Genomic DNA, 24,774 nt, shown 5'->3' with positions numbered 1-24,774 from the left:
ATCTAGGGAGAATTAGTATTAGGGTTACAGGTAGAGTTAGTAATCTAGGGAGAATTAGTATTAGGGTTACAGGCAATGCTAGTGATCTAGGGAGAATTAGTGTTAGGGTTACAGGCAATGCTAGTGATCTAGGGAGAATTAGTGTTAGGGTTACAGGCAATGCTAGTGATCTAGGGAGAATTAGTGTTAGGGTTACAGGCAATGCTAGTGATCTAGGGAGAATTAGTGTTAGGGTTACAGGCAATGCTAGTGATCTAGGGAGAATTAGTGTTAGGGTTGCAGGCAATGCTAGTGATCTAGGGAGAATTAGTATTAGGGTTACAGGTAGAGTTAGTAATCTAGGGAGAATTAGTATTAGGGTTACAGGCAATGCTAGTGATCTAGGGAGAATTAGTGTTAGGTTTACAGGCAATGCTAGTGATCTGGGGAGAATTAGTATTAGGGTTACAGGCAATGCTAGTGATCTAGGGAGAATTAGTGTTAGGGTTACAGGCAATGCTAGTGATCTAGGGAGAATTAGTGTTAGGGTTACAGGTAATGCTAGTGATCGAGGGAGAATTAGTGTTAGGGCTACTGGTAATGTTTCAACCAAAGTGTATATGTGTATGTTATATTCGACATGAAAACAAAAACCTTGTCTTGTATAGTGCATGTCCTTGGACACCAACAGCATCTGGTCATTCGTGGGTTATGTGGGGTTTGTGTTTCCAGGGTCACAAAGGTAATTCCTTTGTTTTGGCAATCGTACAAAAAAAATGATATACGGTATGTTGTTATTGTTATTGACCGATCACTTTCCATCATGGAAACGATTTGATTCTATCAGTTAGTGGACATGTCTCACACTGCAACCGGCCACAATTCTATATATGTATGTCCAGCCTTAGTGTTGGTGTTACAGGATGAGTCAGTGTTAGGGTTACAGAGCAGGTTCATGTTAGAAGCGGTATTAGTGTGAGGGTTACAAGGAGGGTTAGTGATACAGGGTGGGTTAGCGTAAGTGTTAGGCCCCTTTCACACAGTGGGTCAGTTTTTCAGGCGGAAGCTAATCAGAAGGTCCATTCACCCCTATTGACATGTGAGTGTAAACGAACTTTACACCCTTCTACCTCTGGGTCCAATCTGGTCCACTCAAAAAAAACAGAAGGGGATCCGTCCTCTTCCATTTAGGTGGATTGGAGGGTAGTTGGGTGTAAACAGACAGCAGAGTCCATTTACTCGCAGCCGCCCATAGAGCAGAGTGGGCTCTGTCTGTGTCCGCTCTGCAGAAACTGAGCACACACAGATATACCATCCGCCTGCTCTGCTCTGATCAGCACAAAATTGTGAACTGATCCCCTGTGACCAGAACAGAATCCACCCCATAAGAAGGCCTTAGAGGGAGGGTTAGACTGATGAACACAGGGAGAGTTATTGTTACAAAGGATTAGTGTCACTGTGAATGTTAGGGTTAAAGTGAGAGTTAGTGTCATAGTCAGTGTTACAAGGAGGGTTAACCTGTACGCAAATATGCAGCTTCTGGGCAGCTGGGCCTTGATTTGCATACCCCAAGTAGACACATGTGTCGAGAGAGCATGCCCTGCGCATTCTCTGCACATTGTCCCCTGCCTCACCTTTCCGATCACGTGACCGCTGTGACAGCCAATCACGGCGGTCACATGACCCTAAATCCTACTCCACTACCCAATGTCTCAAACCCCTTAAAGGCCTGGGATTAAGTTGTTAAGATGGGGCACCACTCTGCTCTGGACCGAAAACTACCATCATGTTTCCTACAACTAAACGCTAATGCAATATGTATCCCTTCCACACTCAAAACTATAAAAAATGTTTTTGCTGGATCTGAAATTTAAAGTAGAATTCCGGGCAAAAACATTTTGTACCATGCAGTGGGGTTGTGCCCGCGATGCATGGGCTAAGTGCTCACTTGCGTCTAGTTGTGATAAGAGCGGAGATATACGTACCTATTCTGCCAATCCTTCGAGCGCAAGACCGGTCCCTGCCGCTTCTGCCCCCCCTGCATGCTAGCGGCCTTGTGAATGGAGTGTTCCTGGTGCCACCTCGCCCATAGACTGGCTCCAGGTGTGAAGACGGCAGGAACAGTCCACCGATGGATGTGGGGGAGTGCTGTTTTTGGAAGGTTCAAAGGACAGGGTAAGTATAGCCTTTCAGGGCCCCACCCCCGGATAAAACAAGCGGTTAACCCATGCAGTGCAGACACAGCCCCACTGCATGAGACCAAAAAAAAAAATTTATAGATATTCAGCTTTAATATTTTGAGATTTTGGAAGATTCTTTTATGCCCATGACACAATCAGCAGCGTGGTCTCTCTGCCAGCTTAACCAAATGTAAACCACGATTGTGAGATATCAGCCGCAGGATTGCATCACAGCAAGAATGGCCAATGCTCACAATGAACACGGATCTCTCAAAGCAAAGGGGAACATTTGTTTTATTTATCTTAATAAAACTTTCCTTGGCAGATCACTCCTCAGGGTGAAGCGGCCTGCTGGGGACAAGGTCAGCACACAAGGTCTGCTTAGAGTCCACATTTCACCTGACGTGCGAGCGTTCTGTCCTCAGAGAACTCAGAGAAACCTTCTTTTTCTTCTGATCAAAGTGAATGTAGGGTGGAAGTTTATGGACTCACCAGCGCTGGCTGAAACGTCGTCAGAGATTTGTGTAACCACCGGAGGTTCCCGTTTAGATTGTCACATTGTCGTAAAGCCAATTTCTCTTTGTCCCCAGGGGCGATGCAGAGATCCCGCTGTTTAATTAGTCTTAACCAGGTGAAGTTAAAATGCTGGTTCTGTAATTACAAGAAGAAAGTTCAAAATAAAGTAAAAAAAGAACCTCATTACACTTGCCGTATGGTATTTGGAAAAGGTAAAAAAAAAGAAAGAAAGAAAAATTGACTTCCGCATTCCCACCGCAACATTCCATCTTCTGGAAAGCGGTCCTTGAAGGCAGCATTTTGGGGCAGGAAGCAACTCCATATTAAAGGAGAAGTACAACCAAAGTTTTTTTGCCTGTACTTCTGTGGATGACAGGAGTGCAGTTCGTTCTGCACTTCTGTGACCCGTTTTCAGGTGACAATGTTGGCTGACATCACTCAGCTGATCCAGGCTGGGGAAAGATCCTGACTTTAAAGTCAGGATCCACCCCAGAGTCTGGAGCGGCACCTGGCTCAGCCTATCAGCGATCTGCTAAGGCTGGCCATACATGGGTCGATTTGCAAACGATTTTTAGTTCAAAAATCGGACCTAAGAATAATCGGCTGATTTTCGCTCTGTTAGTGGAACAACGGCACCGGCCGATTTTCCTCCCCATGCCGTTTATGGGGCATGCTGGAAGATTCGTGAAAAACGACCGATTTTCGAAATCACTGGTGGCACCATCGGATTACAGAACAAATGATGTTTTCAATTTTTGTTCGCAAAAACGTTCAGAATTCGACCTATGTATGGCCTGCTTAAGAGCATGAGCCTCCAATGAGCGTGGGGGGGGGGGGAGGGGGAATCACAGCAGATAGTGGTGGCTGATAGCCAACACTCTCTGCTCACAGCAGCGGTGAGAACTCAGCGATCAGCAGTCATATAATCTCCAATTTCTCACACTTACAGCCGGCAGGGGACAGATGCAGCATCCACCTAGATAACTATGATTTAAAAAAAAAACAAAATCCTATACTTCTCTAATAACCATGAAAAGACTAGGCTTTTTCTGGCACTTTTTGTTTACATGTAGCAATCAGTATGTTTTGCTACAAAATTCCTTAGAACCCCAAAACATTATATATATATTTTTTTAGAGCATAGTTTGGTGGGTGTTGCTATTTCTTATGTCACACGGTATTTGCGAAGAATGCAATTGTTTTGGGAAAAAAGACACTTTAATGAATTTTAATGCACAAAAACACAATATAATACCCAATTGTTTGGTAAATTATAAAAGATGAGGTTACGATGTAAATAAACACCAAATATGATTTACAGAGGATCTCTGGTGCTAGAATTACTGCCCATGATCTGACATTCGCAGTGATACTTCACATGTGTGGGGCGATATGTGCAGGACCGATGCATGCATTTGCCTTGTTTTCTTTTGTCTCTGGTCAAAGTTTATGGGGTAATGTCACCCGCTTTGTGAGTGAACGCTGTGTGCAACAGTAGGCTTGGTGTGATTATATTTTGTTCAGCTTGAGTCCTAAAGACTAAGCAGTTTGGTATTATTGCTAGAACTTGTTGCTTCATTCTTTGTAAGTTTTAATTTTAAATTAAATAATGTTATGATTAATATTTCAAAAGCCCAACCATCTGGTGTGTGTGTCTATTCATTTATCTGTATAGTAATTTGTTTTGGATTTTGGGAGAACGTATGGGCGTACAATCCCATGTGAATGGGTCTGTGGCACATAAAGACAAGAATAAAAAGGCTGGAAACAACATAAGTCAGGGACCTGTCATTTACCGCTTGAAACGTGGCAGATTTGCAGCCAGAGGTAATGTCACCAGTGTAGGAATATGTCTTCTTGTTATCCACTGGATTATCCATGGCCAGGGTATTCAATAATCATTCACTATATGTACATATAATTAATGTTATCGTGTAGCAATCACGGATTTTTAGTTGACTTCTGTAGTCATGTTGGCATGTTTGATAGACACATTTAATTAATTGTTATTAAAAAGTAGCATTTTTGCGGCACAGTGGTAGCACTATGATTATGTTTTGGATTTATGCACACATTGGATTTGGATTATGTTTTGGATTTATGCACACATTGGATTTGGATTATGTTTTGGATTTATGCACACATTGGATTTGGATTATGTTTTGGATTTATGCACACATTGTGGGAACACAACTAAGGCTACCTTCACACTGATCCGTGGCAAAATACGTTTTTACCACATTTTTTACAGGACATGTGATTCAAAAACTGCACCAAAAACACAACATGGGTGTGTCTTTGATGCAATTTCTAATGCGTTTTTGCCATGTTTTCCATTGATTTCAATGAAAGGGTGCATTTTTGGTGTGTGTTTTTTTTACCGCACCAAACCTGCACAAAAAATGCAGCAAACAGGATTTTAAAAAACAGACTGGACCTGCAATGGATCAGTGTGAAGAGTTCCATAGGAATACATGGTCAAATGTTATTCTTCTGCTCTTTTTAACGAAAAAGCGGAAGAAAAACGGATCAGTGTGAAAGCAGCCTTAGTGTTAGCAGTCACCACAATGTTGTGTTTGGTTGTATTTGGTAGTGCAGGAGTTACATAGTTACATAGTTAGTCTGGCTGAAAAAAGACAAAAGTCCATCCAGTTCAACCATTTAAAAAAAAAAAAGTTATAATCCTATACCCACAGTTGATCCAGAGGAAGGCAAAAAAACCCCCAGCAAAGCATGAACCAATTTGCTCCTGCAGGGAAGGAAAAACTCCTTCCTGACACCTCGAGAGGCAATCGGATATTCCCTGGATCAACTTTACCTATAAATGTTAGTAACCAGTTATATTTTGTGTATCTAGGAAAGAATCCAGGACTTTTTTAAAGCAATCCACTGAGCTGGCCAGAACCAACTCTTGAGGGAGTCTATTCCACATTTTCACAGCTCTCACTGTGAAGAAACCTTTCCGTGTTTGGAGATTACATTTTTTTTCCTCCAGACGTAAAGAGTGCCCCCTTGTCCTCTGTGATGACTTCAGGGTGAATAACTTTACACCGAGTTCACTATATGAACCACTGATGTATTTATACATGTTGATCATATCCCCCCTTAATCTCCTCTTCTCAAGAGAGAATAAATCAGTTCCTCTAATCTTTCCTCATAGCTGAGCTCCTCCATGGCTCTTATCAGTTTGGTTGCCCTTCTCTGTACTTTCTCCAGTTCCCCAATGTTCTTTTTGTGAATTGGTGCCCAAAACTGAACTGCATATTCCAGATGAGGTCTTACTAATGATTTGTACCGGGGTAGAATGATATCTCTCTCTCTGGAGTCTATACCTCTTTTAATACAAGAGAGGATTCTGCTCGCTTTAGAAACCGCAGCTTGGCATTGCATACCATTATTAAGCTTGTGATCTACCAGAACTCCCACTGATCCCCCCAGTTGTACTCCCCCCAGTATGTATGAGGCATGCATATTCTTAGCCCCCAAGTGCATTATCTTACATTTATCAACATTAAACCTCATTTGCCACATAGTTGCCCAATAAAACAGTGCATTGAGGTCGGCTTGTAGGTTGGAGACATCCTGTAAGGAAGGTATTCCACTGCACAGCTTGGTGTCATCTGCAAAGACTGAAATGGGATTTTTCTTTATTTTAATATTTTAACACTTCATTTGGATGGTATTTTAGTGACTACTTGAGATTTGTGGAAGCGCGACCTAATAATGTTCTGACCATAAGTCGTGGACCTATTGACTCCAATTGAACCACCTTGAATACAGCTCTCCACTTGCTCTGAACATTCACAGTCCAAATCTCCAAAGAATCCCACCACCTCTCAATTTTTATAGATTTATCCAAATGGAAACCTGAATGAAATTATTTATTATTTTTAAAAAAATCAAAGTAGTCACACATACCGTTTTACTGGCATCGCAGTTATCAAGGATTAGAGTGGAGTTTTGCAATGAAAGACATTTGCCCAGGGCGATGTTTGCTACCTAGGATAAAATGAAATTCACAATCTATAAGTCTGACTGCATTTCACCAACAGAAGATAAAACACAAATCTATAAGTTTGACTGCATTTCACCAACAGAAGATAAAACACAAATCTATAAGTCTGACTGCATTTCACCAACAGAAGATAAAACACAAACTGTACAACCAAAAGGGAAGTTATTTTCCTCTTAGTAAACAGAGCTGTGTTCTAGTGCACTCTAGTGGTAACTATCGAGAAATACAGAAAAGCAGCAAACTATGAAGACCGCAAGCAAATGTGCAAAATCTGAAAAGGTCAGAAATGAGTTTCTTACAGCGACAAGTCAGATCGCTAGAACTCAGGACAGAGAAGTAAAGAGCATCTATGCTGAAACGACTTTTAGTTTTAGAGTGGGGATATTTATAGTCTCCCTTGGGGAGGTTCACCTTCTCTATTTGTCCTGATGATCAATGTCACCAGGACAAAAAGTAATTGGAAACTGAAAAGATTACAGCTGTTGTCAAAGCAGCAGGTGACAACTGTCTGAATGGGGAATCTTTGGAGAGATTCCCCCCTTCACTTCCTGTTGTGTCTCTAGAAGAGGAAGTGACAGGAAATCTCCTCAATGGGACACAGAGAGCATAAAAACCCTGGAAGGGGTTATAGCCATTCTCTACTGTATCCAAAACTAATAAAAAAAAAGTTTTGGCTTTAGACATATCTTAAAGTGTTACTAAACCCACAACAGTAAAATCAGTCTGTATTTGCAGTAAAGCATGCTTGTTATACACACTGTGCAACCTAAGGGGTTAATTCTCTGCATTGTGTAAAAAGGCTGTTTGGTCCCGTTTTCTCTGCCCCTCCTCTTGTTCAAATGTCCACCTGCTAAGACAGTCTGAACCCGTAGCCACATGCACATGCTCAGTTTGGTGTGTATTGCTAGAGAGGGTTTTTTTTTCTTCTGAGAGTGCACGTGTTCAGCACAGGCCAATCAGCGCTGTCCAGACAGAGGTCAGGGGTTCTGCATCCTCCTAGAGCAGAAAGAAAACTCTTCCTACAAGCTTTAAGCAGTGATCTGTTGCAGTCACAATACTGCTCTAACTGCTGATGAGAAAACTTATTTAGCAGTTTATATTTACTAAAATAATTGCATTTCCATGTTGTGTGTACTGTGGGAGACCAGATATAGTGAATGCAGGGTCATGGGTTTAGTAACACTTTAAAGTGTTACCAAACCAAGACCAGGGGCGGACTGACCATTTGGAAACTCGGGCACTGCCGAGGGCCCGGGGTCAGTAGGGGGCCCCATGAGATGCCCCTGATACCTTTTTCATAGGCTTTTTTGAGTTTGGGCGAGGACACAGGGGCCCCATGATCCCCTATTGCCCGGGGGCCCCATAAGTTGTTAGTCCGCCCCTACCCAAGACCCTGCATTCACTATATCTGGTCTCCCACAGTACAGCAGAGCACTGATTAAAGCTTTAGGAGGAGTTTTCATGCTCCTTTCACTGTCCTATGAGACTGCATAACCTCTTGCCCTCTGTCTGGACAGGGCTGATTGGCCCTGTGCTTCACTATATCTGGTCTGCCACAGTACACAGAACATGGAAATGCAATCATTTTAGTAAATATAAACTGCAAAATACCTTTTCTCATCAGCAGTTAGAGCAGTCTTGTGACTTCTATCAGTGTTCAGCAGAGCACTGGTTACAGCTTGTAGGAGGAGTTTTCATTCTCCGCTGATTGACCTAGTAGGCTGCATAACCCTTGACTCTTTGTCTGAACAGTGCTGATTGGCCCTGTGCCGATCACATGCACTCTTCCAAAGAAAAAAAAAGCTCTCTAGCAATACACACAAAACTGAGCATGAACTGAGTGACTCCAAGAGCTCTGTGCTATCAGCAGATGGATTGGGAACATTAGAAGAAGGAGGAGGATCAGAGAAGTCAGGATCAAACAGCCTTTTCACACAATGTGGAGTATTAGGTTAGGTTCCACAGTGAGTATAACAAGCATGCTTTATAATTCATATTCAGACTAATTTTACTGTTGTGGGTTTAGTAACACTTGAAAACCCAACTCAACTGTCCCCTTCCAGCATGCTGCACAAAAGGACCCCTGTGCTCTGTGTGGAGGCAGTGGTCTCTCTGCTGAATTAGCTCTATAGCTTGCAAGAAAAAGTATGTGAACCCCTTGGGATTACGTGGTGTTTTGCATGAATTGGGCAGAAAATGTGCTCTGAACGTCATCTAAGTCACAACAATAGAAGAACACAGTCTGCTGAACATAATACTACACAAACATTAGAAGTTGCCATGGTTTAATTGCACATGTAAACATTCACAGTGCAGGGAGGAAAAAGTATGTGAGGCCCTAGCTTAATGACTTCTCCCAGAGCTAACTGGAGCCAGGAGTGAGCCAACCTTGACTCCAATCAGTGTGATGATATTGGATGTGTTGCTGACAGCTGTCCTGCCCTTAAAAAACACACACCTGTTTTGGGTTTACTGGTTTCAAGAAGCACTGTCTGATGTGAACCATGCCTCGCAGAAAAGAGCTCTCAGAAGACCTACGATCAAGAATTGTTGACTTGCATGAAGCTGGAAAGGGTTACAAAAGTATCTCCAAAAGCCTTGATGTTCATGTGTCCACGGTAAGACAGACTGTCTACAAATGGAGAAAGTTTAGCACTGTTGCTACTCTCCCTAGGTGTGGTCATCCTGTAAAAATGACTGCAAGAGCACAGCGCAGAATGCTGCATGAGGTAAAGAAGAATCCCAGAGTGTCATCTAAAGACCTACAGAAATCTCTGGCACATGCTAACATTTTTGTTGACACATCTACAATAAGGAAAACATTAAACAAGAGTGGAGTACTGTCAGGGCAGGGCTTTGGAACGGACAGGTAGGCCTAGTGGCAGGGTAACGCACTGACTGACGACAACCACCACCAACAGACCGAAGTCCCGCAGGGCGCAGAGTCTAAGTCCCAGGCTGCCCTTCACCAGGGCCCCTGATGGTGGGGATGGACTTGACGCAGCCAGGAACCAGGTCGCGGCCCCCGAGACACCCCGGCTGCGGTAATGGCCGCCGCCAATGGCGTAGCTGGTAGGAATGACAATAGCGTAGTCAGGCAGGCCGGGTCGACAACAACGGGACAAAACGGTACAGAACAGTAGACGAGAATCACAGGTCATGGGCCGGGTTCAGCAACGGAAGGTCAGATCAAAGGAAAACACAGAGAATGGTCTAGTCACAAGCCGAGTCAGATTCCAGAAGAGTCACAAGAGTATAAACAGAGCTGTAGCTACACAAAGACACAAGACACAAGTGCAAAGAGCATGTGCGGATCACAGGCTTATATGTGCTCAGCCACACCCCTCTGGGGGATGGATCTCAGAGACCTGAAGGCATAAAAGACTCCCACCATGCTCTGCAGAAACCCAAGATGGACGCCAGCACATGAAGCCGCACAATCTCCGGGAAAAGGTAGGACCTTGACAAGTACATGGGAGGACACCACGGAGGAAGCCATTGCTGTCCAAAAAGAATATTGCAGCACGTTTGAAGTTTGCAAAAGAGCACCTGGATGTTCCACAGCACTACTGGCAAAATATACTGTGGACAGATGAAACCAAGATTGAGTTGTTTGGGAAGAACACACAACACTATGTGTGGAGAAATAAAGGCACAGCACACCGACATCAAAACCTCATCCCCACTGTAAAACATGGCGGAGGGAGCATCATGGTTTGGGCTGCTTTGCTGCCTCAGGGCCTGGACGGATTGTTGTCATTGATGGGAAAATGAATTCCAGAGTTTATCAAGACATTTTGCAGGAAAACGTACGACCATCTGTCCGCCAACTGAAGCTCCGCAGAGGATGGGAGATGCAACAGGACAATGACCCAAAGCATACAAGTAATTCAACAAAACAATGGCTGCAACAGCACAGAATACGCCTTCTGGAGTGGCCCAGTCAGAGTCCTGACCTCAACCCGATTGAAATGCTGTGGCATGACCTTAAGAGAGCGATTCACACCAGACATCCCAAGAATATTGCTACACTGAAACAGTTTTGTGAAGAGGAGTGGTCCAAAATTACTCCAGATCGTTGTGCAGGTCTGATCTGCAACTACAGGAAACGTTTGGTTGAGGTTATTGCTGCCAAAGGAGGGTCAACCAGTTATTAAGTCCAAAGGTTCACATACTTTTTCCTCCCTGCACTGTGAATGTTTGCATGTTATGTGCAATAAACCATGGCAACATCTAATGTTTGTGTAGTATTATGTTCAGCAGACTGTGTTCTTCTATTGTTGTGACTTAGATGACGTTCAGAGCACATTTTCTGCCCAATTCATGCAAAACTCCACGTAATCCCAAGGGGTTCACATACTTTTTCTTGCAACTGTATTTTGGGTTGTTCTTTGGTGGTAGGTTATGGTAGCAGCAATTAATACACAGCTAAATTTAAAAAAATATAATCTGGGACAGTTTTCCTTTGATAGTAAAACAAAAAAAAATCAGGATATATCTGTCACCATTTACCACCAAAAGAAAGCTCAATTTGTCCTGAAAAAAACAAGGTATAATCCATCTGAATACACAAAGTTGTTGTGGTGATATGTACAGTTTTATCAACATATGCCAAAGTTGCAAAATTGTGTCTAGGCATTAACATTTGTTTTACCCTTAGGTGGGAAGGGGCTGTTAAAGTTGGATGTGATCTGACTTTATCGGTGTGTGCCTTTCTGCTCTCCTATGATGCCAAACATACCAAAAAAATACACTGCTCAAAAAAATTAAAGGAACACTTTTTAATCAGAGTATAACATCAAGTCAATGAAACTCCTGGGATATTGATCTGGTCAGTTCAGTACAGTAGTAGAGGGGGTTGTTAATCAGTTTCAGCTGCTTTGGTGTTAATGAAATTAACAACAGGTGCACTAGATAGAAAACAATGAGACGACCCCTAAAACAGGAATGGTTTTACAGGTGGAGGACACTGAAATTTTTTTCCCTACCCAACTTTTTTGACTGTTTTTCACTAGTTTTGCATTTGGCTAGGGTCAGTTTCACTACTGGTAGCATGAGGCGATACCTGGACCCTACAGAGGTTGCACAGGCAGTCCAACTCCTCCAGGATGGCATATCAATACGTGCCATTGCCAGAAGGTTTGCTGTGTCTCTCAGCACAGTCTCAAGAGCATGGAGGAGATTCTAGGAGATAGGCAGTTACTCTAGGGGAGCTGGACAGGGCCATAAAAAGTCCTTAACCCACTAGCAAGACCGATATCTGCTCCTTTGTGCAAGGAGGAACAGGATGAGCACTGCCAAAGCCCTACAAAATGACCTCCAGCAGGCCACTGGTGTGAATGTCTCTGACCAAACTATCAGAAACAGACTTCATGAGGGTGGCCTGAGGGCCTGAGGTCCTCTAGTGGGCCCTGTGCTCACTGCCTGGTACCACAGAGCTCAATTGGCATTTGCCATTGAACACCAAAATTGGCAGGTCTGCCACTGGCGCCCTGGGCTTTTCACAGATGAGAGCAGGTTCACCCTAAGCACATGTGACAGATGTGAAAGGGTCTGGAGAAGCCGCGGAGAACGTTATGCTACCTTTAACATCGCTCAGCATGACCGTTTTGGTGGTGGGTCAGTGATGGTCTGGGTAGGCATATCCATGGAGGGATGCACAGACGTTAACAGGCTAGACAATGCACCCTGACTGCCATTTGGTATCGGAATGAAATCCTTGGACCCATTGTCAGACCCTACCCTGGTGCAGTGGATCCTGGGTTCCTCCTGGTCACAATAATGCCCGGCCTCATGTGGTGAAAGTTTGCAGGCAGTTCCTGGAGGATGAAGGAATTGATACCTTTGAATGGACTCCACGCGCGCCTTACCTAAATCTAATAGAACACCTCTGGGATATCATGTTTTGGTCCATCCGACCACGCCAGCTTGCACCTCAGACTGTCCAGGAGCTCAGTGATGCCCTGGTCCAGATCTGGGAGGAAAATACCCCAGGATACCATCCGTTGTCTCATTAGGAGCATGCCCCGATGTTGTCAGGCATGCATACAAGCACGTGGGGGCCATACAAACTACTGAGTACCATTTGGAGTTGCTGCAATGAAATTTCAGCAAAATGGACTGGCCTGCTGCATCATTTTTTCACTTTGATTTTCGGGGTCTTTGAATTCAGTCCTCTGTAGGTTGATAATGTTCATTTCCATCAAACGATGAGGCATCCTGACGTTCCGAACACATTACCCAGTCCATATCAGTATAGATATCCAGCATGATATTTTTGCCCATTAAGATCTGATGTGTTTTCAAAGTGTTCCTATAATTTTTTGAGCACTGTACGTTCTGTGTACACATTGAAGCAATTCACAGAACTCCTCTCCTTCTGACTTCTTAATGAATGGATCTATGATCTGACAAGCAGCTGAGATGCCAAACAGACCATTAAAGAATATCCAACATTTCATATACCTGAGATGTGCCTGCTGTACCACGTACTTGTTTGAAAAAGTATCCTGTTCTCTTTGTATTGCTTCCTTTCTGTGAAATCCCTGGTGTTCCTGCCAGTCTCTCTGCTTTCCTATTAAAACTGACCACACTAGGCATGAGAGCATAGCATGGTCAGTTATCTAGCTGTGCTGGGAACTCAGCCTGTTCTCCTCCAATGATCAGACTTGTCCTGACACACCTCCCTGCATAGCCATTTATTGGGAAGACTAGTGTCCTGCTGTTTCTCCTCCCCCAGCTCTCTGATCTCCTTATACAGTTGAGGACAGAGGGGATGTGACCATTTAGAAAAAAGGGGAAAATGGTAAACACAAATATTTTACCTTTCATTTCTATTTTAAATGGAATGGGTTGTTTTACAAGGTGAAGGTTTACATATGCTTTAAATAGCATATTTCTGGGAAGAGATCCTGACACTTACCACTCCGGAAGCTCTGACCAGAGGAGCGTCCAGGTCTGGAAAGACGTTATCTAAGTACCACTTGAAGCTTTTGCACTGCAGATTCTTCCTGAGTTCTTTTTGCTGGGTCAGGTCCCCGATGTTGTTAATCTCTTTCAGAAGGTGGTATCCATGACCATAAAAAATCTCCTTGTACTCATCCAGCCAGACTTCGGCAACACGGGCCAAGTTCCTCTCTACCGTTTTTACCCGGTCCTTGGGGAATGAGTATGGGTTGTCATTTCTGAAGATATGGCCGACTCTGGAACAGGGGATAATCTCAATCTCTCCACCGCACATCCAGATCTAAGAAGGAAAGTGAACAAGGTAAATTACCTGAAGTAGTAAAACAAAAAAAATGTATTTAGTGTGGAATGTCAGCTACTTTTTTTAGTTTTCATAAAATGGAGATGAATAACTTCTGATTTTTCACTGGTCAAAAAAGCAGGAGGAAATTTGTCAATGGGGACACAGCAATAAAAGCTTTTTTTTAGTGGAGTAGGGAAACGTTCTAATCCTTGTAAAGTTTTTATGGCTCTCTGAAATTTTATCATCTTCTGTATAGATATGGACACATAATCAGGAAAAAATTCATCACTGGGGAGAGGTACAGTAAAAATTTGATTGAGAAGTGGTGCTTGGAACAAGGGTGATTGGTGATACAGATCTGGCAAAGGTCAATCTTATTCAATTTTGTAAACCAAAATGGTCCTGGCAAGGCTGCTCCTGCCAAACATGGTGTCCTTAACTGGGGTTCCTGGAGTGACCATCCAAGAAATAGAAGCTGCATAAAGATCGCCAGACAAAAATGAGTACAAGAACAGTTTAAGGCACGGGTGTCAAATTGGAGGCCCTCCAGCTGTTGCCAAACTACAAGTCCCATGAGGCATTGTAAGATTGACAGTTACAAGCATGACTCCCAAAGGCAGAGGCATGATGGGACTTGTAGTTTTGTAACAGCTGGAGGGCCGACAATTTGACACCCCTGCTTTAAGGGCTCACATACTCCAACAGTTTGGTCCATACAATGTAAATTACCAGCGTTTTAGGCACCCAGAAAGCACAGGTGCGGTATACATCCAGCTGCCATAAGCCTGTCAAAATCTATGGGGAGTGGCTGGATGCTGTACCAGGCAGTACTTGCATTTAAGGACATATGTGACAAACATGAAATTCCTGTGGCATACATCTCTGAAATGCAAGGGCCAAACTGCCTGTGTGTATTAGCCCTAATCACTCATCAGATAATTTATACAACAGCCAACACATTACAGGGGTCTGAACATCCCATTTTCATCAGAGCTTAGATATTAAATACAAACATGAACTGGTGACTTGAAAGAACTCAAAGTAGCAAAATGAGTTATGTGAAAAAAGATAAAATCTTTGCGCTTAGCCCAATATTGTATATAATGAAAAATTGAACGATCTCCAATCCCAGAGGACGCCATTTTTGGGGAATCGTGTTAGGCGCAGTCTTTCTGTGACGTCACCACGCATGAGCCGATGGATTGACACCACGGCTGATTAGTCATGTGTTTTTCCATTGCTCTCTTTAATTCATGCAAATGTAAGTGCAATACTTACCATAAGTTATAAATAAACATTTGTTTTTAACAGGAATGCACTATGAAGTATTTTCTTGTTTAAACCCTTCCATACATTACTGCAGAGAGCGGTATGAAGTGGTTGAGCTGGTTCCTGGTGTGAACACGCAGTGATCCATCCATCCTCCCTGGATCTGTCAGTGAGACTGTCAGTGTGGAGTTTAGACACTAACCGCTCATTTGATCTCTATAGCTTGAGATTAATTTGGTTCGGTAAGTGGGTTACCTGTTTTTCTGAGGAGCACCTTTTGAGCACAGCAGAACTTTATTGGAATATTGATTTGGCATGCAACACTTTTTTGCTCACGTTGGGTTGGGGACTTATTTATATGTGTTTATTTTGCTCTACATCGCACTGTATATGAAATATTATTTGGTGGTATATGTATTTTAGGTTGCACAGTTTTGTATTTCATATAGATTAATCATTGTTTGAGGATATAGGAATTCTTAGTTTGCACATATTCCTTTATTCATTTATCACATTTAAAGTGAACAGTGCTCTTTTTTGTGTAGCAAAATGAGTTGATTGAATTTTTATACAATAACAAACTGTACAAGATAAAGCTGTATGCTAGCATAATTAATTTGGACACTTTGTTATCCACACTAATTTTATATGAAATAAATCAAGTCATTTTGAAATTAGACAATCCAAACCAAATGGCACCATTCAAAACACAAAGCCTTTCATCCACTGTGGCTACGATGGCGTCACAGACAGATGTTCTGCCACTTCCCACTTCTTGTCAAAACTAAAGAAAAATGTTCCAGATACACACTAGATCTCTATTTTATGCAAGTTACCTAAGCAACCATGTTAAAGTTGTGTTTTAGAAATGTATTGACATCTCCATGAACTGAAAAACAGATCTGTCACGATGCAAGAAAGTACACTTAACTCAAGCAAAAAGAAAAAAGAATGATAGAGTTTAACCCCTTTATGACCACCCAACATGTATATGTAGCAGCAAAAAGGTAGACTTTAATGCTCACACAATGTACTTATGCATCATTTCTGACAGTGCTCTCACTGCTTGCTCCTAGCAGACAGACCGAGCTGTCCAAAACAGCTCTTGGTCCGGACTACAGATCTGTAGTCAGCAGGATCAGTTTATGCTCATGTGACCACTGTCACAGTGGTCACATGATTGCCAATCCTTTCCACCCCTCAGGCATTCAGAACTGTTTAAAGGGAGGCCAGAGCAGTCGAAAAGGGGTTAAAGTGCCTGTCCAGGCATAATAAAAAAACACATTCTGTATATGCCCTCAATATATTCACATTTCTCCATGTTTTATTTCTTCACAAATGCAAAGTGCATAAAATACCTCTCGAACTCCCAGAAATGTAGCGAGCTCCTAAATTCCTATTTGATCTGACAACACAGTGCCTCTGATGCACTGAAATCCCAAACAGTGTTGTCAGCCCTGTCCAGCTCTCCACTCTTTCTCCATTATCCTATTAAATAAGGGGGAGGTCTGTAATCCAGCCAGGGAAGCTTGAGAAAGTCTGTTTGGGATTTAAAGTGGTTGTAAACCTCAGACATGAAATATGAACAAAGTATATCTCTCTATGGTGTGTGTGATTGTCCTAATCCAGAGCACTAAGTGTCGTTCCCTCTGCCGCTTCATTGCTCTGGTATCAGTATGAGTAATGTCCGATGAGTTTTCCTGACACTAAGAGAAAAATGGTGACAGGACACAGCCTGTGATTGACAGCCTTAGCTCTGTTCCTGGGTGCTGTGTGAAGGGGGGTGTGTCCCTTCCCTCCAATCATCTCTCAGAACTCTCCTCACTGAGTGTAACTTTAGATCCCTGCCCCCTGCTTTTCAGAGTAGAGAGATCTTGTGTAAATTCTACACTTTGATTGGATGTAGGAGAGAGATGGCTATAAACAGGTACAACTTATACAGGAGGATTTGTTCAATGTGTATCACCTGCCAGCAGTCACTTCACTGGGTACATGTAAGGGATTACAAGCACTTTAGGTGCAACAAAAGCAGAGTGTAGAGAATGTTAGGAGCTCCCTGGATTTCTGGCCGGGTCAACAGGTATTTTACTGTACTTACAGCATTTTTAATGGGATAAAACATGGGGATAAGCCTGTGTATTGCAGAGATGTACTGAATATGTTTTTATTATTTTTATGGAAACGTTTGGTCTGCTATTGCCTTGTGTTGCATGATACACAGACATACAAATATTGATGGATACCTTAAATGATATTTCCATGTTTTCTCCTCCCCATACATCCAGTCCTGGGTCATAGGTACCAAGCTCATAGAAGTATTTCTTATCAATGGAAAACAATCCTCCAGCCATAACTGGACACCTGAAATAGCAGTTAAAATATAGAAACATAGTACTGATCAAAGGAAAAATTAGAAACACGAATGTCACTATCTTGTAGGACATGCTTTCATAAAGTATTCAGACCCCCTGCACTTTTTTTCAATTTTGTTACGTTGCAGCCTGATACTACAGTTGTTTAGATCAGGGGTAGGCAACCTGCGGCTCTCTAGCTGTTGTGGAACTACATTTCCCATGAGGCATTGCAACATTACAAAACGGACAGTTACAGCTATGACTTGCAGAGGCATGATGGAACTTGTAGTCCTGACTTGCAGAGGCATGATGGAACTTGTAGTCCTGCAACAGCTGGAGAGCCGCAGGTTGCCTACCCCTGGTTTAGATTAAATTGTTTTTGCTTTTTTGCAAACTCTAAGCGGTCTTTCATGTGTTTTGCACTGAGGAGAGGCTTCTGTCTAGCCACTCTTTTATAAAGCCCAGATTGGCGGAGGGCTGCAGTGATGGTTGTCCTTCTGAAACTTTGTCCCAACTCCACACAGGATCTCTGGAGCTCAGTAAGAGTAGCCATCGGGTTCTTGGTCACCTCTCTTAATAAGGCCCTTCTCTGCCGACTGCTCAGTTTGGCTGGGTGACCACCTCTTGGAAGAGTCCTGGTTGTGCCAAACTTCTTCCATTTGAGAATTATGGAGGCCATTGTGCTCTTGGGGACCTTCAGCACAGCAGACAGTATTTGCAGCCTTCCCCAGATCTGTGCTATTCAATAATCCTGTCTCTGAGCTCTGCAGGCAGTTCCTTTGACCTCAAGGCTTTTGCTCTGATACAGTATGCATTGTCAGCTGTGAGCCCTTCATAGAAAGGTGTTTGCCTTTCCAAATCATGTCCAATCAATTTAATTTATCACAGGTGGACTCCAATCAAGGTGTAGAAACATCTCAGCAACGATCAAGAGAGAGGGAGGCACCTGAGCTAAATTTCAGGTGTTGTTGCAAAGGATCTGAATTCTTATGTCGATTTGACATTTCAGTTTTAACTTTTTCATAAATTTTCAAACATTTCTAAAATTCTGTTTTCACCTTGTCATTATGGAGTACTGAGTGTAGATTCATTAGAAAAAGATGACTTTAAACAACTGTCATATCAGGCTGCAACGGAACAAAATTAAAGAGAAAGTGAAGGGGGTCTGAATTCTTTATGAATGCACTGAATTTGGACAGATCTGGAAAAGTGATTCTGTGGGGTTGATTCTAAAGGCAAATAGGTTGTTCACTTTGTAGGGGTAGTTTCACTTTGCAAGGGAATTTTGTCTAGAGCTTATTGAAAGTGGTGAAATGTAACTTTAAAAAAATACTCAATCACATGCAAAGGAAAAAAAACAGCTTTTTTGCTTTCACATGATGGGATGATGAAAGTCAACAGATCCTCACCTCATTCACTAAGCTCTGGTACAAATCCCCTTGTAAAGTGAACAGCCTATTTGCCTTTAGTAAATCAACCTGATCTGGTTTAGGTGTACTGATAATGCATCTTAAGACCTTATTGATGAAAGACAGCTTATGGTCAATTATTATAAACTGGACAGGGTGACTACCCATTATAAACTGGACAGGGTAACTACCCAACCACCCATCTCCTGCTTAATGCTTATATTGAGCCAGTGGTGTAACTAGAACCTTCACAGCACCGGTGCAAGAAACCATGAAGAGCCCCTTTGACCCCTGACCTGGGTCCTTCCCTCTGTGCCCAGTGGCAGAATGCTAGGGCCCGGTTGCAAATCCGACCTTTGTAACCCTGGTAGTTCCGACGCTGGTGTCAGTAGTTTTTTATGTTTGTTATTTAATTTTTTTTCTTTACCTTTTTTAATTTTTTTTTTACAAAATTATTTTTACATTATTTTTGACAATTTTACAATTTTTTTAGGAGCCCTGTTGGAGGGTTTTGGTGAAATATCAGGGGTCTAAACAGACCTCTGCTGTTCCACCTTCGGGACAAAGAAAGGAGTTTGAGACACAGCCCTCAATCTCCATCTGTGCAGCCTCAGCTGCACAGAATGAATGGACAGAAATAGCTCTGTACAGAGCTTCCCCTCCATTCAAAAACTGAAACATAGTAAACACACTTTACTATGTTTCAGTTATGAATGGACAAGAGTCAGTGATCACTGACTGACCATTTAGGAATAGGCCAGTAAATCTCACATTTACTGGCCCTTTTCCTGCTCTCCCTCCTTATAGATCCCCCCGCAGCAGCTGGTGGCAGAGGGGAGGGGGGGACCCAGCAGAGATGTGGGGGGGGGGGCTAGGAAAGAGCACAGTGGGGGCCTAAGAGCCTGGGGGCCTTAGAGCATGGGGGGGAGGAGGGGCGGAGAGCACAGGGGCCAGAGAGCATGGGGGCCAGAGAGCACGGGGGCAGCGGCATATAGAGGAATCAATCTCTCTATGTTCCTCCTGAAAGCCTCTGAATACCTGCAGGAGTGAGAGGAGGAGAAGCCAGCTATCAGGGGCTCCAGGAGGAACATAGAGAGATCGATTCCTCTATTTGCAGCTGCCCTCACCACTCCTCCTATCCAGGAGTACTCCCTGCAGCATGAGGCTGGGTTGCGATTGCTACCCTTGCGACTCCTGTAGGTACGACCCTGTGTTGAGCAGACTGTCTAAGGGGGCGATTTACCAAAACTGGAGCATTCAGAATCTGGTGCAGCTGTGCATGGTAGCCAATCAGATTCTAACTTCAGCTTGTTCAATTAAGATCTGCACCAGATTTTGCACTCTCCTGTTTTAGTAAATAAATAACTGTACAACAAGAGCAGGAGGAAAATGCATCTGTAAACCCATCGTGTGTTAAAAGACTTTTTGTATAGATAGCAGATTTTGAACATAGAGAACATTAATCTGTTATCGGCAGAGATTTGAAAATGACAGAAAATGAAAATAAATGTGGGGCTAGCACTTTAACTCCATGGACTGCTATATCATCTAGAGCTAGAGATGATGAGAAGGAATCCAATTCTAGAAAGACTAGACAAGCTTACTTTATTGGGTCCATCTCTGTAATTTTTTTCTCCTGAATAACTGCAGTAGGGATTGGTTTCCAGCCAAAGTTCATCGGCCATGAAAAGACACCTCGCTGAAAATTGTCCACGGACATGTAGCTGGAATATAAAGACAAAAATATTCAGATCATCATGACCTTGGCATTTTTTTTGCTACAGATGTAAGACAAATTTACTGTACATGTATGTCACTGTGCATGGGAATACTAGAGAATACCTTTTCAAGCTATGTTTTATTGTGCCATTGTTCCAAAATGAATGCAGAACCAGTTAGAATCCACTCAGCTCTGATGATTTAGAAACCAAATGAACTACCTTAAACTGAAACTCTAATTCAGGTTTTTTATCACAATTTATGGCAGATTACTTTCTTCTACATTGGATTTAGGCCAAGATCATACCATTGTGTTGAGTTAGAACTCGTTAAAGTGATTCTAAACCCTTATATATACCCAGTGAAGTGACTGGTCTACGGTGATACACAGAGATGAAACAAATCCTACAACACAGGTTGTACATGTTTTCTGCAATCTTTAATTCCCTTCACCCATTCAAAATCCAGAATTCATAAAGCTTGTTTGAGCATGAGAACAAATGGGGTGGAGAGCTGAAATTACACTCTGCAGAGCTCAGTGAGAACTCTGACAGCTGATTGGAGGCAAGGGACACACCCCCTGCACAAAGCACACTGCTGATGCTGTCAATCTGCTGAAGGTCCCTCCCCTGTCACCTTTTATTCTCTTGGTGTCAGGAAAACCTGTCAGAAGGTTTTCATACTGATAGCAGAGCAATGAAGAGGCAGACAGATATGCAGTTGTGTGCATTAAAGCTAAATTTGTGAATCCGGTCTTAAACTTTTCTGACACTCTACACGAAAAATTCTAAGATAAGCTTCCTGGTCATAGCAGCTTGCAGTTAGCACTTACATGTGTTATTGTGGCGTATTCCATTAAAGTATAACTAAGGGCATTTTTTTTTTAAATTGTGGACAGAGTGGAGAGGGATTAGAACACTGGTTAGGTTCTTATTGCTGTTTGTGCATTGGGAAGATTTGTCCTATCTGTCCTGTTTACTGTTATCATTGAAAGTGAAAGAAATTCCCAAATTTTGGGTTGTCCCCAGAACAGTAATACAAGGGAATCTTCCAATGGGGACACTAGTTCTGGTGACAACAACAAAGGGTTTCCTCACTTTGGAGGAATATCTTCGCTTTTCCTGTTTTGGCTATGGGACAGGAAGTGAAGGAAAATCTCCCCAATGGGACAAAGATGGCAAAAAAGACAGGGGTTATAACCCTCTCGTACTCTATCCAGGATAAAAAGAAAAATATTGTGCACTGTGTCCCTCGGACACAGCGGATCACCGATCAACGTAAAGAACCAAAGATGTCGGCTCGGTCATGTGATCAGCTGTGTCCAATCACAGCTGATCGCATGTAAATAGGGAAATGCCGGTTATCTGCATTTCTCTCCTCAAGAGCTGTCACGCTGACAGCTCGTGAGGAGTGGAGAGCCAGTAATCGGCATCCCTCAAAGGGGACATGTACACTGATCATCAGGGCACTGATGATCAGTGTAGCCCCAGCAGTGCCACCTGTCAGTGTTCATCAGTGTCAGCTGTCAGTGCTCATCAAAGCCACCTGCCAGTGCAAATCAGTGCCACATCAATGCCACATATCAGTGCCTACCAGTGCACATCAATGCCACATATCAATGCCCATCTGAGCTGCCTTTCAGTGTCACCTATCAGTGCCAGTCAGTGCCACCTATCAATGCCAGTCAGTGCCACCTATCAGTGCTGCCAATCAGTGCCAGTCAATGCTGCCTATCAGTGCCAGTCAGTGCCACCTATCAGTGCGTATCAGTGCCACCTAACAGTGCCCCCTATGAGTGCCAGTCAGTGCTGCCTATCAGTGCCACCTATCAGTGCCATATATGACTGCTGTCTTTCAGTGCCCATCAGTGATGCCTGTCAATGCTCATCAGTGCCACCTGCCAGTGCCCCCTCATCAGTGCCCTTCAGTGCCACCTATCAGTGCCCATCAGTGCAGCCTATCAGTGCCCATCACTGCAGACTCATTAGCAAACATCAGTGAAGGAGAAAAATCACTTGTTTACAAAATGTTATAACAAAAACTAGAAAAAAGTTTTTTTTTTCAAAATTTTCAGTTGTTTTTGGTTTGTGAAGCAAAAAATAGAAAAACCATAGGTGATTAAATACCACCAAAAGAAAGCTCTATCTGTCTCAAAAAAATGATACAAATATCATATGGGTACAGTGTTGCATGACCACGCAATTGTCATTCAAATTGCAACAGCTCTGAAAGCTGAAAATTGGCCTGGGCAGGAAGGGGGTATAAGTGCCCGGTAGGCAAGTGGTTAAACTCCGATGTGTGCATGGACACATAGGCTAACATAGAGGAAAGTTTAGGGGAAGTAAATAAAAAAACATCAAATGCCTGTAAAACAGACGTTTATAAGCTGAAGTGTGTATAAAGCCTAAAACCTATCTTTAATGGAGCTTCAGAAAAACAACAACCTTGCATGAATATGCGGAAGGGCAAGCAGAAAATGTCTGACTTACAAACTTCTGTGGAAAAAAAGCACATCGAACAACCTGTACACATAAACCATAATTATCTGGAATAGAAAAAACAAGCCAGCAGCTTACCTCATGTCCTTATCGCTAATCACTTCAATTACTGGGCAAGCGACTTTTCGTCTGTTTACTCGAACTTGTTCCAGGAGAGGCTCCAGCCATCCTACGTTACATTCGACGTGTGAGTCAAGGAAAGTCAAAACATCCCCTGCAAGAGTGAAAGGCCACTTTATCATCCAGCAAGTGTAGGATGTATGGTGTACAGAGAGGACATGTACTACATGTGTCTGCACTTTGTGCTCTTCAAATATTTACACAGGACTGATTCTACTACATGGTTCTGGGTGGAAAGCAGTTCAATACAGAAGAAAGACTGAGGAGATTTATGTCTCAGGTACTTCAAGGCTAAAAAAGGCCTCCTAGAAAAATATTTGGGCTGGTCCAACTGGAGCCAAGGCAGAATGTGGCTCTCCAAACCTTTACCAAATACAAGACTCCTTGAGTCCTCATGCACACGGGATGTTTTGATAACGCTGGTAATGTTAGCTGTGTAAAGTCATGTTAAAAACTTGGTTTTTTTAGCTATTTTTGTGTTTTTGCATTAGCGTTTAGCAGCATTTTTCCACGTTTGGGTTTTTAGTGGGTTTTTTTGGGTCAAAAAAAGTCCAAAATGCCCTAAACCCCGCCTCGCCTCCTGGCTTCTGAAACCCATAAAGGGCCGGGAGGCACCGGTGCCAAGGGGTTAAAGAAAAAATTGCAACCCTTAAAATGGGACTCCTGCCAATACTGGTTTTATCTAGTTTTGGATGGAGTGAAGAAGGTTTGAAGCCCTGTCAATTTGTATTGCTCTTTGTGCCCCAGTTGAGGGAAAAATAACCTCATTATTTGTCCTGCTGTTCATGGGAGAGAAAGTAAAATGCATTTTCGCCTAAGTAGACAAAATCCTTGCACTGGCTCTGGGTAGGGCCTGCAGTGTGGGTTTGCTCCTTGCTGCCTGTCAACTTAGCAAACATTAAAAGTCCCATCCCAGAGATGGGATTTAGTACAGTATAAAATTTCTTTTTGGGATTTGGTGCCATTGGTTGCCCTGTTTTAAACATTTTAAGGTTGTCACCAGAGCAGGAGTAGAAGGTATTTTTACTTGGAGGGAAACAACTGTCAGGAATGGGATTTCCCCTAATTTTAGCAAGATTTTTACTTGTTTGTGTCTCTGGGCACAGGAATGTCAGGAAAATATTTACAATGGGGACACAATGAGCAATAAAAACTGACAGAGGTTCTTACCCTTTTTGCAGTATCCAAAACCAAAAAATTGATTCATAAATATTTGCTGAAGTCACCAAAGGTAATCTGATTAATTCTTCTCTTTCTCTGTGTCCCCGCTAGAGAGATTCTACTTTCTGTATGCTCATCAGGACAGGATATGGGGGGAAATCTCTTCAACAGGGACACAGACAGGGATGAAAAGCTTGTAAATACGAGTTAAATTACGAGAGCATCCAGTATAGGGAATGGTCCATATAAGAGTTTTATTTATCACAATAAAAGGTGCTATCAAGAGTTGATATCCAACACGTTTA

General features: G+C 42.8%; 1 protein-coding gene across 1 annotated transcript in view; it reads right to left on the bottom strand.

The window, feature by feature from the left end:
- GALNT5 (polypeptide N-acetylgalactosaminyltransferase 5) overlaps window positions 1-24,774 on the bottom strand; it is a 78,281-nt gene that overhangs the window by 9,243 nt on the left and 44,264 nt on the right. The window contains exons 4-9 of the mRNA XM_089659699.1: window positions 23,267-23,402; window positions 20,576-20,695; window positions 17,452-17,569; window positions 13,613-13,936; window positions 6,594-6,674; window positions 2,652-2,810 (exon numbers count right to left, since the gene is read on the bottom strand). Of these exons, the coding sequence (XP_089515825.1) occupies window positions 2,652-2,810; window positions 6,594-6,674; window positions 13,613-13,936; window positions 17,452-17,569; window positions 20,576-20,695; window positions 23,267-23,402 (938 nt within the window). The remainder of the gene's footprint in view (window positions 1-2,651; window positions 2,811-6,593; window positions 6,675-13,612; window positions 13,937-17,451; window positions 17,570-20,575; window positions 20,696-23,266; window positions 23,403-24,774) is intronic.

Source organism: Staurois parvus, unplaced genomic scaffold, assembly GCF_062004578.1.
Source record: "Staurois parvus isolate SC_StPar_1 unplaced genomic scaffold, SC_StPar_1.0 ptg000031l, whole genome shotgun sequence".
Classification (NCBI taxonomy): Eukaryota; Metazoa; Chordata; class Amphibia; order Anura; family Ranidae; genus Staurois; species Staurois parvus.
This window is presented reverse-complemented; position numbering and strand designations above follow the sequence as displayed.